Here is a 15,343-nt window from a genome sequence, read left to right as displayed (position 1 = left end):
TCTGCTTTAACTTCCAACCGACGGTCCTGTGGCCACAACTAGTTAAAACAAACCACAGCAAAGCTTATCATTAGTTCCAACCCAACTCCCAGCTCGGCACAATCATGAAGTCATGCTTCAAAGATACCACTCCCTCTCCCTCTTTTGGTTCGCCCATTGACCAGGGAGGTGAGCAGGAATACCAGCGGGGCGGGTGAAACCAGAGCTTGAGCCGAGGTCATCCGGGAGGAGGCTGGTCTCTGTCTGACAGATCACCTGGTCCTCGGTCAGTTAAGGAGACAGATGGCGTGTGCGATGCTGACTGAGGGAGAGAGTGTGCTAATGCCTTCATCTAATGGGGATTTCCTGAAATCACTGTCTTTTAGCTCTTCTGTCTCTTGTCTGTTTTTCCCTCTGTTTTTCTCATTTTCTCTGCCTCATGCGTTCTCCACTCAATACTACATATAATATGCAAGTCAAAATCTCCGATACTTAACACACCAGCCCTGAAGATGAGAATCCAGATGACGCTCATGAAGAGCAGTACAGTTTAAACTGTTTAAATGTCAAGATTGCTTTCAGGGCTTTTGTTTTCAGGCCTAAATCAAGAGGAAGCTTACCAAAATGTAAAGCCCAGCTGGTTCCCTACATATGTTTCTCACCATTATACTGGTGTTTTAGAGAATGTTAAAAGGTCCATGGGACTGCTGCAACAAAGGCATTATTCACCTTGCTGGTGACAGATTTGTTCTCTTACATAATTGCAGGTACACGCATAGGGTTATTTTTACAGACATTACTCTGAACTTGCTGAAAATTAAGCTTCCTCTGAGTGATGGATACAAAATGTGCAAGCCTAAAACCTTTTGTGGTACAGCATGATGCAATGTATCCTGTTATTCTCTCCAAGACAAGTGCCTGAACATATCAAGAGTAACAAACCTGGAAGAGCTAATCGTGTTCTCTATCTTTGTATCTTGGCTCTTTGAGTCTATTTATGGTCGTTCCAAAATCATATTACCAATCCCAAAAAACAGTTATACAACAAAAAACTATTTTCTGGGTCTCAGCATATTACACAACATCGTCCATATATGGTGTGGGATAGACTGCACGACCAGGCAGTAGGAGCCCACTCATCCAGGTGGGCCGCTATAGATTGGGTTTGTGTGGGCTTCACCACCAGCTGGCATCTCTCTGCCTATTGATGGGATAAAAACATCAGAACTACTTTTAGGAGTTTCACCCTAAAATGAGAAGGTTTATGTAATGTAGATACTGACTGTGAACTGCTTATGTGTTTCAGAGGTGCAGGACCTGTTGTCAGAGTCACTGCCAATCAGGTCAAAAGCCAATGGAAGGTGATTGTATGTCTCAGATATTTGATCTGAGTTATCCATTCCAAAAAAAAAAAATGTTACAGTGATTTGAATGAACTAAATACATTTACTCAAGTACTGCACTTAAGTACAGTGTGGAGGTACTCGTACTTTGAGTAATTGTATTTTATGCTACTTAACACATGACCAGCTCATAAAGTAAAACACATTGTAAGGTTAAACCAGTGGTTCTGAACTCACTTCATACTTCAGATGTCTACGAGTTGTAAACAGTTCAACCATGGAGAGAAACTTCTCAGATGGTTTGATTAAAATAACTGTTCGTTGCTCAAATGGGTGACATTATTTCACCAGGAGGAAAAGATTAGAGAAAAGTCTAAAATATGAATACAAGTTTGTGTAACAGAACTTTATTTTGGCTTCTTTTCTCCCCCATTAATCATTTCACAACCTCTCAGATTTATCTTGTGACCCTTTGGAAAAGGCTGAACGAAACTACAGAACAGTACATAACTTGGTTAAAAGTAACTCCTCTTCAACCATCTACAATAATAAAATGCTACTCATGGATTAATAGAGTACTTTTATTTTGATACATTTTGCTTTTACTTAATCTAAGGATCTGAATACAACACTGATTTTTCCTCATCTGCTAAAGACCTGACAAGCAGCAAACCCATCATATAGCTCGGTTAAAACACTTATTCTGCACAGTTTACCACCGTTTACCACTCTGCTCCTAATTCAGGCCTGTATGTTCAGATAAATGAATTAGTCTCTCTTGTTGAACCGAATGATGCTGAGCATATGATAACAATGGGCAGAGCACTGCCGTGACCAAACCAGTCTGAGACTATGGGCCTTAAACAGGAGCACAAGGTCAAAGGGAGACTCTAACCTCTCACCTCTTAACTCTTCACAGCAGGAAAAACATTTAACCCAGGCAGTTTAATGCAGAAGATCTGGAAACCGGCCAAATGAAACAAAATGAACCATAGTTTTAAACCATGTTTTAAATACATGTCTGACAGAAACAAAACCTCCTCCCTCTTTTCCAGTTTGATAAACAAATCTTAAAATACTGTTTAAAACTGAATTGTACAAAGACTGAATAAATCTTTGGCTTTACAAAACAAAATACTCTAAATGTGGAAATGTCTTTATCTACAGTCTAGAAAAAACAACTTCTTTCTTAATCTCAGATTTATGTTAAATGGATTAAAATAATGACAAATGACTCTGCAAAGCTGAGCTATGTCTTTAAAAAGAAATCACTTTGCTCCATGTCTTATGTAATTCAAGATTTATATCGTTTGCCCGGCCGAGAAGAAAAGTTGATCCTCTTGAACTTAAAGCAAATCCCCAGCACTGAAGCACACAGAGAGACGGAGGACGCTCCTGTTCAAGTCGAATTTCCAGTGAAAGATATGAAGCTTTTGTCTCACCGGGAGCACTTGGCAGCACGCTGAGCAGCAGGAGCTTTTATGTTATTTGAATGCCCAGTGTATTCAATCAAGTGAAATGGGCAGTGAAATGTACTTTATCCCAGCACTAAAATCGGGACTTCGATATGAACTTACATAATTCCAGGTGATGCATCATCTAGGAAAGATGTTCATAATACCTGAGTCCTCTGGTGCCTGTTGAAGGACTGAGAGACAGCGTGGGCGTCTAATGCTTAATCCACTCTGAAGGAATGCGGCCCACACTGTAAAATTTTAGGGGGTTATTGATTTACAGCTGGTGGTCTTACCGAGCTCTGAAGAACCTAAAGGTGCATGTATGAATCTTACATTTATTCATTCTGGTTGGTTGAGTTGTTCAATTCACTCTGATGTTTTAAGCTGACCTTCAAAGATCTTTTGGCGACAGTGAAATGGTGATGAGGCGGTTTAAATACGACTGGTTCACTAGTGTTCACACTGCAGGGGGATGAGCTTCATGGCTTTTCTTACAGTTAATAAACAAAATGATGCAAAATGAAACTCATGATTAAAACCATGTTTACCAGGACCTGACTACAGGAGGATCTACTAGAACTTTACTGGCATCCGTTTGGAGGATTTCTGAACATTCAAGTAATAACACAATCTATCTAAACTCTCATGGTTACAACATCAGCACCGAGATAAAACACGCACAAAAAAACAAGTCACGAAGAGGTACTGCGCTGAAAAACATTTAGAAACTTAAGGGAAGGACATAGATGAGAAGAAAGTGAACACGATATGAAGAGACGTCCATTTAAATTCACTCTCTATTCATGTTTAAGTGAACTTTTTGTTAGATTCACATTGTTTATTTATTTACTTATTTCAGAATTTAAGAATCGACCTCTTAAGATGAGCCAGTCATTTTTACAGGAATCCTTAGAATAAGCAAAATAAATCTGTCTGCGACTGTTTTACTTAGAATCCATTTTGTCGATTCAAATCGTCCAAAACCATTAAGTGCTTTTACTTTCCCCTTTGTTCTTGACTTTTCTTTGAGTTTCTGTGCAGATGGATGCTGTTAAGTCTCATGAATATGCAGGAGCGGTCAATTTACAGTTTTGCTGCTGTGCTGTTAAATGTTTATGAAAAATGCTACTTTTATTAGGTACATCAACAACAAACACATCTGAAAGAGCAGCACATTTAGTTACTGCATAATTTTTTAGAAAGTGTTTGTCAACTTCTACACACCATAGATTACAGTAAACATATACTGTATAAGTGATTGTTGTGACCTGAAAGAATAAAAAGGTTAAGGCTTAATAAGAGATACAAAGTAAAGACTGAGGTTTTGGTTTGATAAAAAAAATTTTTAAAAAGTGTGAAAAAAGTATCATCTTTTCAACCAATATGATTGTCTTCATAGAGTGGCTATGTATTTATTCATTTATTTATTTATTCATTTATTTATTAACATTCAGAATAAACACACAAGGTATTCTGATGTCAAATACGCTAATTCAAATTTTAACAACATCACAGACCTTCATGATAAGTTGGTTCAAAAGATAACCTGAAGCTAAAAACATTCCAGGGCAAAAGACAATCAGGTGAATGTAGATCAAGAATTCACTATGTTTCCAACAAACATGGAAGGATAACAAATGAAAAAGCCTGGAGGGGAATAAATCTCAAAAGCGCAATCTAGTGGGTGAATAAAATCCACCTTCAAAGAGCTTTGGAGACTGCTTATAAAAAGGAATGTGTTCTTTGTTTCTACATGACTCATAAAAGTTGTAATTCTCTGACAGACTATCACAGGATGTTTTTTACTTGCATTTGTCCTCCATCAATGTTACATCACGAGAAGCCAAAAGGCTCTTAAACAGGAGGAACCACAGTTTTAGGAATGTGGATGTGTCTGAACTCAGCCCAATAAATCAGTCTCTCCTCACTAACTGAGCTCACATCCAAAATGAGATTACTTTGAGGAACTCCTGCGCTTTACCAAAATAGGAATCTATTCCACCAGAAATACCTGAGAGGGGACTGTACGTGATTGTGTTACCTGCTTTTAACCTTAATCAATTTGACCTTTTTGGCTTAACCTTTTAAGCTGCCTGCCTGAACATATTATTTATACTGTTAAATATTTTCAGGGACCACTCAGAGACGAAACGGAGTAGATCTTATTTCAAAGGTTATTTACACTGGAAAATGAAGCATACCTTGAATCAAAGTTTTTGTATTAAATATATATTTTTTCCACTGCCATTAAAGCATGTTGCCCCTTTTAGGAACCTCAAACTAAAAACCAACAACAAAGTTAAGGTGCTTTTGGCACAAAAGTCTCTTATTTAGCACAGAATTGTCCAGTTAAGCACCCTCCCACAGCGAGGACAAGCAAATACAATTCACCAAAGAGGCGCTTCTCCCAAAACGCGCAATTTTCCACCTAATCCCGGAAAGTTGTGTAAAATGACACAAACATATTTTATGGATTTTCGGTGGAGTCTGGGCTCTTCGTGTAATGACGCGTCATGTGCTCTTCACAGACTGGCGTTTAGGTATGTTTGGTCAATGTATGGCAGAGCTGTGTGTGGTGGAGAGGAGGCAGGGGATAACTGCTGCCCCCCTCACTTCTCCACTGAGCCCTCAGGAGAGTGGAGGGAGGACTGCATGGGGACTGTTTGGCTGCTCAGTGAACGCTTTTCTCTGATAAAGCATCTCAGCACCGATTTGGAAACGAAACTGCAAACGCGCGGTTAAACCATGCAGACTTGGGCCATGTAGACGAAGTTTATTTGTGTTTGGTAAAGCTCTTTCGTGAGTTGCAGTCACACGTCATCTGAAGCCTGCTATGGAGGACCTCTTGAGTCAAAATGAGTCTGAGCACTGACAATGTCACGAAATTTTGGAAAAATGGTTCCTCGGAACTCGACGGGACTCCGGGTGCATCTTCCCAGGTCAACTTCACCAACAGCTCCAGGGGAAACCACACGGAGCACAGCGAGGTGGACCTCACCCGAGCCATCCCGCTCGGCTTGGTGCTGGGGGTTTTCATCGTGTTCGCCATCGCGGGCAACATTCTCGTCATCCTGTCCGTTGTGTGCAACAGGCACCTGCGGACCCCGACGAACTACTTCATCATCAACCTGGCCATCGCTGACCTGCTGCTGGGCACCACGGTGCTGCCGGTGTCCGCCACTCTGGAGATCCTAGACTACTGGGTATTCGGAAGGATCTTCTGTGACATCTGGGCAGCGGTGGACGTGCTGTGCTGCACCGCGTCCATCATGAGTCTGTGCGTAATATCCATCGACCGCTACATCGGAGTGAGCCACCCGCTGCAGTACCCGGGCATCGTGACGGAGAAGCGGGCTCTGCTGGCCATGCTCGGGGTGTGGGTGCTGTCGGTGGTCATCTCCATCGGTCCTCTGTTCGGGTGGAAGCAGCCGCCGTCGCCGGACGACACGGAGTGCCCCATCACCGAGGAGCCGTTTTACGCGCTCTTCTCGTCCCTCGGCTCCTTTTACATCCCTCTTGTCGTTATACTGGCCATGTACTGCCGCGTGTACATAGTCGCCAAACGAACCACTAAGAACCTGGAGGCAGGTGTGATGCGCGAGAGGATGAACTCCAGCGAGCTGACCCTCAGGATCCACAAGGGTTCTCAGGTGCAGGAGGAGTCCGCCAGTTCAGGCACGGGCAAGGGCCGCGCGCACCAAGCGAGAAGTTCCCTCACGGTGAAACTTCTGAAATTCTCCCGGGAGAAGAAAGCAGCTAAAACTTTGGGAGTTGTGGTCGGCATGTTTACGCTTTGTTGGCTGCCCTTCTTTCTCGCCTTACCAATAGGTAGGTTCAATAGGTCAGTTCATTCCGTGCTCTGTTACACTGTTGTCATATACAAAAATACAACCCACACCTCTTTCCTGCACAGCACACTCCAATTAAAAAACCTGATAATATTCAATTAGTTAATGAGACTTGCAGAAAGGATATTACAGTCACCTAAATGTCTGAAGTTAAACGGTGGCTGTTAGAGCCTGCTGCAGGCCTTGTAAATCATATCTAGAGCTGGCAGTGGGAGTCTCCTGGGTGGCATTTTCTACCTTGAATTGCCACCAAACCTATGAGTGGGCTTTGATATACTGGAGTGGTCATTTCATACAGCAGGAATAAAAAATAACATCACTCATATATTATTGCCGCATTTAATCTATATTACGCAGTAGGAGTGGAGCTATATTATTTCTCTGAATTCACAGTCACTGTATGTGAAATTAAGTTAGTTTGCATCATATTTTTATCATAGAGACAGTTCTGCGCCATTTACTGGGTAAACCCAAAGCGATACTAACTTCGAAGTCTTTAAGTTCTGGGCCCATTATAAGGGATAAAAACATGTTTTTAGGAGTCTGAGGAGGAATTCTTCACAAGCTTATCCAAACATTATCAGTGTTATCTTTGCATTATTCCCTGGGACTCAGCTAATCTCTCTTGATATAACAAGTACACTCCTTGTGTGTGTCAAGTGGAGAATATGTGACCTCCCTCTGCTCTGGTCAGTTAAGTCAGAGGCCCGTGGGGCCTGTCCAGGCTCCCTGATGCCACTGAGGCTGGCAAGCATTCAACACCCAACTGACATGGCCGTTTAAAAAACTGTAGAGGAAATGTAACAATATATTCTGTGGTGAAATGCACATGTCGTGCTGTGTTGTAGTGGGCAGGTTAAGAAAACATTAGATGAAGTTTGGGCAAAAGGGCTCACTGTGCAGAGTCTGAACTACAAGCATGGCTGCCGTGTTTTAGATCATGGTTTGCCTGATTCCCTGATTGCCAGGATCCCATGTGGCACTTTGGGCTGTGACTGTAAATTAATGTGAGCGTGTGTTTGTCCCTGCGTGTGCATGTATTTACGGTGGTCACATGGGAAATGTGTTTATGCCCCTGGCTTTAAGCTAAAGCTCATCACATCCTCACATGGACACACTCACATCAGTACCTGGGGCAGGATCACTATGCAGTGTCACATAGCGGGGATTATTTGCCTTGAGGTATTGTCAGTGAGATACCAAAAGCACGTAACAAATGCAATTTTCCAAAGTCCAGATTTACAGAGACTTCGGAGAGCAGAGTTGGGGGAGGGGGTTCAGAGGGGGTCTGTTTATGTAACACTAATCAACAAACTGCCAAGAAACCTCCCGAGGGTGCGTTTCTCTGCAGAATCTCTGGTGCAGCATACTGATACATTGTGACAAAGCACCAGTGCAACCTTACAACTGGCCTCAGAGGCACATGAAAGAAAAGCATACAAACATGTTTAACGGTCGTCTGACGGGGAATTCCACATAATGCCACCACTATACCTCCACTAAGTCAAAGCAGGACACTGAAACCGCTCTCTTCTCCAACTCTAAAGCCTCTTCTGCTTCCGAATGGGGATTTGTGGGGAAACATTGCTGTTTCTCACTGTGAGTTTGGGGCCCTGCTCACTGGTGTGAATCACGTCTGAACTTAAATACTACAAGTCTGATAGGGCAGTGGCACCCGCCTAATTTTACTCCCTTAGTATTCATTAGCCTCCACCCACAGAGTGGGATTTCCTGTCTCACACTTGTTATTACCCTGCTACTTCCTCTGGATACTGTCACTAATATATAATGTATGTGGGAGTTTCTGCTTGGCGCGGTGTGCGAGCGCTGGTGGCAGCGGATGGCACATATTTATGTCTTTAACTGCGTGAATGTATGTTAGTATGTTCATGTATCGTGTCAGCGTGGCTGCAGCTGCTTCTCTCTCTACTCTGTCACCACTAGATGATCCCAGCAAGGGTCACTCTGACCTCTGACTCCAAGTTATGAAGCTTAAAGAAATATGTGAACTGGCTCCTCCACAATCATCCACCTCACCAAATCTGATTAAGATCCTGTAAATACCTTGTTTTTGTTTTTGTACATAAATGGCAAGCATGTGGCCACCACTCCCACAGTTTGGGTCATTCTTTTCCAGGTTGTGAATTATCGTGTCTCCTTTTACGCCTTTAACTTGGAGCAAAGTAAGGTATACAGACTCCAGCACTATAAACACTACATCAAAGTTTTTAAGTTAGTGTTATTCCAGGCAAGCTTCCTTGGAGAAAAAGCAGCCCAAAATTTCACACACACACTCACTGAGCGCTGTCTAACTTGGCTTGTTTGTCAGTACGAGTGACATATCTAAAGTTTAAGTTATTTCAGAACAAATTCTTGAAAAAAATGACACTATAAAAACTTAATTACAGTAATAATCAGCGACTAGTACAGACATTGACCAAATAAGGCCTTTTAAGAAGCCAAACCTTCCAGCCAATCAAAGCAACCGAGGACCATGTTCTTTCTTTTCATTGACACTCTTATTAACCTCTCAAACTGCACTGTGTCACAAGTAGGTCTCACTGATTAAAACAGTATGTTGAGCAGTAGTGTGGGATACAAAAAATACACCAAAATACTGTAGATGACAAAAATGTCAAACATGAAATATTTTGAAACACCTTTTATACCTACTGTCTGTTGCTATTTTACTTATTTTTGTGTGTTGTAAGGTTTCCTAGTCTGCCTATAAATAAAATATATTATCATTATTATTATTATTATTATTATTATTTTTTATACCAATATAGGTATCCCTGAAACTGTTACCAGGTGTTTCTCAGCCACTGTACACAGTGTTGGATTTTACTCTTCCAAAAACACACACACAATTGGGTGTTAATTGTTTTCTCGATTACACAATGAATCGCTTGGTCTATAAAACGACTATTAAATCAGAAAATAGTGAAAAATACTCACTGCAATTTTCGAAAACTTAAAGTAACATCATCAGATAATTTTTCTTGTCTTTCCTTACAAAGAGTCCTTAACTCAAAATACTTTTGTTGTTAACTATCATGTAAGACAAGGACAGGCGCAGTGGAAGCAGTCAGTGTTTGGCTCTGTATGGAGAAACGTGGAGACCACTGCAGATTCAGTGGAAGAATTTGTCTTCATATAGGTGTTTGAATGAGCTGTTTTCTTTTGTTCTCATCTCCCAACTCAGCCGAAGAGAAATCATTAGTCCTCGGGGGGATACACGTGTTATTTCAATGCACGCATTTTCCTGCAGCTCTCTAACACGCAGCGCAGGCACTAATGTCCTGTGAAGGGCTCCCATTTAGCAACTGGTGCAAGCAGTGTGCTCAAATGTGAGAGAACACAACACTTGGAGGTGTTAAGCAATTGTTTCCATGTACACTATATGTGGTTTTGAAAGACATACTGTGTCTGTGTGCATCTGCGCATCTCACACATGTATGTGTATGGCGCATTTGCTTTCTTTGTTACATTGAGCTTGGCCGGCCCTTGTGCTCTGGGGGTAATTGAAATGGTTTTTGAAGGGGAAGAATAATGAGAGTGCTAAGTGTCAAAGCGATGGAGAAGAAAGGAAGTGGCAGAGCTGAGCTGGAGGGGCCACGGGGCAGCGGGGGTGACCACAAGGGTCCCTGGGATGTCAAACCAATTTTCCAAAAATAGCTTCATGCTATGGTTTCATTGAAAGCAATCTGCGAGGCCAATAACACTTCTGTCCTTTTAGATCAAGACATAGTAATCATATTTATGGGTGTGTTATGAAATGGGATGTGTGAGTTTTTGGAGAGCAAATTGTTTGTGCGTGTGTGTGTGTTCTTCATGGCACAGAATAGGCATCACTTCTTCCGATTAGCGAGAATAACAGGATGCCTTGTTTTGTTAAGATGTTCCTGTGTTCCATAGTGAGATGTGGGTGCATGTGCCTGTCCTGAGGAAGGAGGTGCAAACATTTCTCTGAGCAGAAGCAGTGAGACCACCAACAATAACCCTCCCACGGTTATCTATTGTCTTACAGCTAAGCTTCTTGCATCCTCTGCCGTTTATACTATAGCCTTTCAACATAAACACTCTTCAAAGGACAAAAATGGAACAAGTTCACTCTGAATTTAAACATATAAACATGAACATGTGCGCTGTGTGAGAGACAAAATAACAAAGAAATTCAGTTGCTTCTAACTTCTCTCTTACTGATCATTTTACAAGTATATACAGCCAAAATCACGGCACAGTCTTTGTCTTTAATTTGTGTGTTTAATGATTTTGTCATGGTTATGGTTGATGGTTATAAAATCAGGATTTTAGCAGGGGAGCAGCAGCTTGTAAATGGCTTGAAAGTTAACATGTAGTCTTAATGGGCCGTGTTTCAATCACTATTTAAAACTTGTTCGAATGTCTGACAACAGAAAATAAAAAAAACCTAGAATGAGAATTCACAGAGAGAAGCAAACAGATAAAGGTCTGAAACTGGCCGACACTAAGCTGAATGCAAATAGGACATGATGACGTCAGTTGTTTACAGCAGTTCCACTAAAGTTTTCAACCATCCATATACTAGGTTTTGTTTGTTACTAAGTCTTGTTTCTTAGGCCCCTCATCTCCTGACTAAACAAGGAGACTTCACTGTGAGAGAGCCAGTAAGTTCTGTCCTACACAAGATTTCCTCACTTGGAAAGACTAATAACAACAGTCTGTTATGTGAATAAAAAGATAGATTACTTATAAATTTGTCATGGCACAAAGCAGAGCTGAAATGATTACAGCAAAAATGACAAATATTCTCTAGTTTTGGTACCTTTCTCTGTTTTACATAATTGTAGAAAAAAAAGAAATGTTGGGTTTTTGACTGCTTGTTGGATAATTTAGGGCTAATTTTGATGGGCATTTTTCACTATTTTTTAACATTTTAATTGACAGAATAATCAACAAATGAATCTTACTATTGAAAATAATTGTTATGTTAATGTTAATAGTTAATGTTCCAGCCTTGCAGCACACAGCAAAGAAATATTCATTGATGTTTAAAGAAGCAGAACTTGGGATCTTGGTATCCCAACGTCACACAGCATTATCATTATATATATTTATCAGGTAAAAATACAAAACGCTTGATGGTTAATTCAGCCTCTTTGTTTCACTGGTTTGTTTTTTGTTTGTGATCAGTTTGATCAGAAGAATATATTGGACTTGTAGTGCAGGAAGTTATCATTATTTCCAACCAGTTACTATCAAAGAAAGACAGACAGACAAAAGGTGATGGACAGAGAGACAAAGAGAAATTAAAGAATGACCAAATTTTACCACCCACTACTCTGTATCCCAATCACAGGCATAACTCACACAGTTATGTAATCGCATTAAAGTGGCTGTTCAGAAGTGAAAATAGCATGTGAAAATACCAGCCTCTAAGAAGAGGCCCATTCATCTACAGTACAGGAGGCCAAGACACATTCAGACAGCATTCTCTAGTTTCATCTCACAGGCTCGCAGCCAGAGTGCGCGCACGCGCACGCGCACACACACACACACACACACACACACACACAGAGGTGGAGGTGATATTTCTTCAAAAAACTTTAATTCAGGTTAACCAAATGACTGGACTACTGTATTCGTGTGTGTCTGCGTGTGTCTGCGTGTGTGTCGTTGCGTGCGAATGTGTTTTCTCCGAATCCTGAATGGTTTTCCATAGAGCCACTGTGATGTCATCTTTCCATAGTTGCAGGTATGCGGACAGTTTGTAGCATCAAACTGAAAAAGTGTGGGATGTTTTTGATTATTTTCAAGGAATAGAATGGAAGTGACTCCCTCTGCCTGCAACATTTCACACCAAGGCTATGTATAATATAAGGTATCATGTACTGCTTAAAATAATTGATAAAGCTGGTGATTTGATATTCGTGAAGAAGCCAGCTGAGGTGTCTTTCTGCCTATAATATCTTAGCAGAGGTAATTTCAAACTTGAAATCCTGAGATTATAGTGCATCCCCAGTCTCTCCAGGAATCTGATATTAATTTAAGAATGCGGGTTGGTGTAAATCATCACATCTGCCAGCACATGCAAACACACAGTCTTTCTTTCTTTCACACTATTCTCACATTTGCTGTTCTTATTAATTCCCTGTTTTTTCCTCAGGCTTCCCCCCTCACCTCATTAGCTTGTAAGACATTCTTCCTCTATTTAAGCTTGGCCACAGTGGGAGAAGAACCACCGCAAGGGTAGATTAATGCAATTTAGCGAGAGCATGCTAAATACCCCCATTAGCATACGAGACAAACCTGCTTCAAAATCTTGCAATGTTGTTATTTCCATCATTAGGACTGTCACTAATTGTGAAAAAAAAGTCTTGCTGAATCTAACTAATACACACATTTGCACACACAACTTCAGCTATGTACCTATAGGCTAATTGTTTTGCACCAACAACACTACCTGACACTATCTGCAGGTGCAAAAACTGGAAAGCTTGTTTTGGATACGTAGCCTATAACCTTCATAGTCTCTCAGAGAAATGGCTGCCATTTCATTTCATCTGAAATGTCTAAGCTTTTCTCAAAGCAGTGCATCTCTCCCACAGTGTATTTATCTAAAATGGAATTTAGGGTCATCCCACTCTCTTGGTGTTGTTATGAAAGTGCTTTAAAAGAACTGTGAGAGGGCAGCAACAATACTTTTTGAAAAGGAAGCACTTTATTTGCTTATGAAGATCCTCCTAAGTACAAGGTCTTTCTTTAATGATAAACAATGTGTCAAACTATCTGCTCTGGTCTTTTATTCTGTTGCTTTTTTGTCTGCCTGCCCACAGTTGCAGACTGTAGGCTCTATGTTATTCTCAATCAATGCTGCCACCTACTGGGCAAAGTAGACAGCAACACAGCCTAACATTATACTCTCAGTCAATGTATTAGTAGCAGGGATGCACTGATACTGACACTGATTAAGCAGAACAGACATCCGATATGATGAAACCAGTCCATATTAAAAACATCATCTATGTAGTTTCAGTTTCCAGTATCAAATAGTCATCTCCAGGCTTTAGCTCTATGCTAGACACAACAGTGGTATTGATCTTCTCATTGGACTCTTGAGCTTTAACTTGAGATTTAAACAAATGCATGCTAATGACTGAATGAAATATTTCCATTTTCTCTCTCTATTCTGCTGTCTCCAGGGTCTTTTAATGCAAACCTGCGCCCACCTGATCTCCTCTTTAAAGTGATCTTCTGGCTGGGATACTTCAACAGCTGTCTGAACCCCATCATCTACCCCTGCTACAATCGTGAGTTCAAGCTAGCCTTCATTCGCATCCTGAGATGCCAGTGTCACCAGCGTAAACGTCCTGGTTGGAGCGCGTACAATTACCGCTCTTCCAACTTCAGCTCCTCTGGAAACTCACGCAAAGGCTCTGCGGATCACAACTCCAGCTGCTTGAATGGCAGCCAGCGTACCCTGCCGTCATCTGCCAGTCCGAGCCCTAGCTACCTGAGCAAGGGTCTCCCACCTTGCCCTGAGGGGGAAACATTATACATCTGGGGGGCAACCACCCCGACTCCCTCCACACCTAATCTGCTGCCTGGCAGCCCTGCAGACTACCAGCAGAGAGCTCTGAGAGGGGAGGTAAGAGGAGGGAAACCAGCTGAGGAGAATACCAGTGGCATTTTCTCTTTCTCCTTTGGGAAGAACAGAGACAAGGGAGGGGTCAACAAAGACAGCATCATGCCTGAGGACAAGGTGTGACTGTTGAGTCTTACTGAGCTGTGACTTGTTCATTCCTCATGGGGATGAAGTCACCTACAGAGTGTGGATGTAGGATTTCACACAGGTTTACTGCATTCACTGTACATGGTCCCATGATCATTCATCAGTCAGTGGATTGTCATTCTCATTAGTGGTCAATGTAAGGTGAAGTATTGACTATGCTGCTGTATCACAGGTAATTTGTCCTATTTTACTGTATCTGTGGTTGACAAAGACAGGAAGGTTTCTGTCAATGGACAGTATGGCTTTGAAGACAGCTAATCAAAAATCTCTGTTGGGACTGGAAAAGCACCAGTGCATGCATTTTGATTAAACAAAAATGAAATTCAAAGGAAAAAGGACATCATTTCAGTATCCGGCACCACCTGCCTTCACCCCTTTCAGTTGAAAATCTATGTCTGCCCTGTAAAAAGACTAAACATGACAAAAAATCTGACTCCTGTAAAATGTGTGATAAGACAAATGATCACCTTTCTGTTGCAGTCACTTGATATCTTCATGGTATGTTGTGGAAATAAAGTATAACCTGGTTTGTCTGCTGTGCGCACAATCCTCAGATATCTTATTTGTATGTTTGATGCTCAAAAAGTGCTGAATATTGATATCAGAAATGTGATTAATACCCGAATAAACTTAGAATATTGGATGTGAACTCTCTGGATGTGTAAAGAACTCGCATCACTAAAAATTATCATTGGTGTTATTGTCAGTAATGGTAAAAGACCAAGAACTGGAAGTTATTTATTTAAAGGAGACATGGGACATTGTGTAACAATTAGAATTAAATATTATTAATTTAACCCCTCCCACCAGTGTTTAGTTTGTCAATGGTTTAGCAGACCAACTGGAAGACCTGAACAGATTCTCTGATGCAATGGTGCATGAGACTCCAGATCAGAAGCTTGTGTGTTCAAATCATGTCAAGGTTTGCTTGGTCATCAGCAG

The 15,343-nt window shown here is 41.3% G+C and overlaps 1 protein-coding gene across 1 annotated transcript; it reads left to right on the top strand.

Annotated features, from left to right (window-relative positions):
* Positions 1-5,169: 5,169 nt before the first annotated feature.
* On the top strand, positions 5,170-14,948 carry LOC111652686 (alpha-1A adrenergic receptor-like). The gene is made up of 2 exons (XM_023403029.2): positions 5,170-6,607; positions 13,812-14,948. The coding sequence occupies exons 1-2, from the start codon at positions 5,635-5,637 to the stop codon at positions 14,375-14,377; spliced, it is 1,539 nt and encodes a 512-aa protein (XP_023258797.1). The 5' UTR covers positions 5,170-5,634; the 3' UTR covers positions 14,378-14,948.
* Positions 14,949-15,343: the final 395 nt, after the last annotated feature.

This window comes from Seriola lalandi, unplaced genomic scaffold (genome assembly GCF_002814215.2).
Source record: "Seriola lalandi dorsalis isolate HSWRI2012SDOR001 ecotype SW California unplaced genomic scaffold, Sedor1 jcf7180002054058, whole genome shotgun sequence".
Classification (NCBI taxonomy): Eukaryota; Metazoa; Chordata; class Actinopteri; order Carangiformes; family Carangidae; genus Seriola; species Seriola lalandi.
This window is presented reverse-complemented; position numbering and strand designations above follow the sequence as displayed.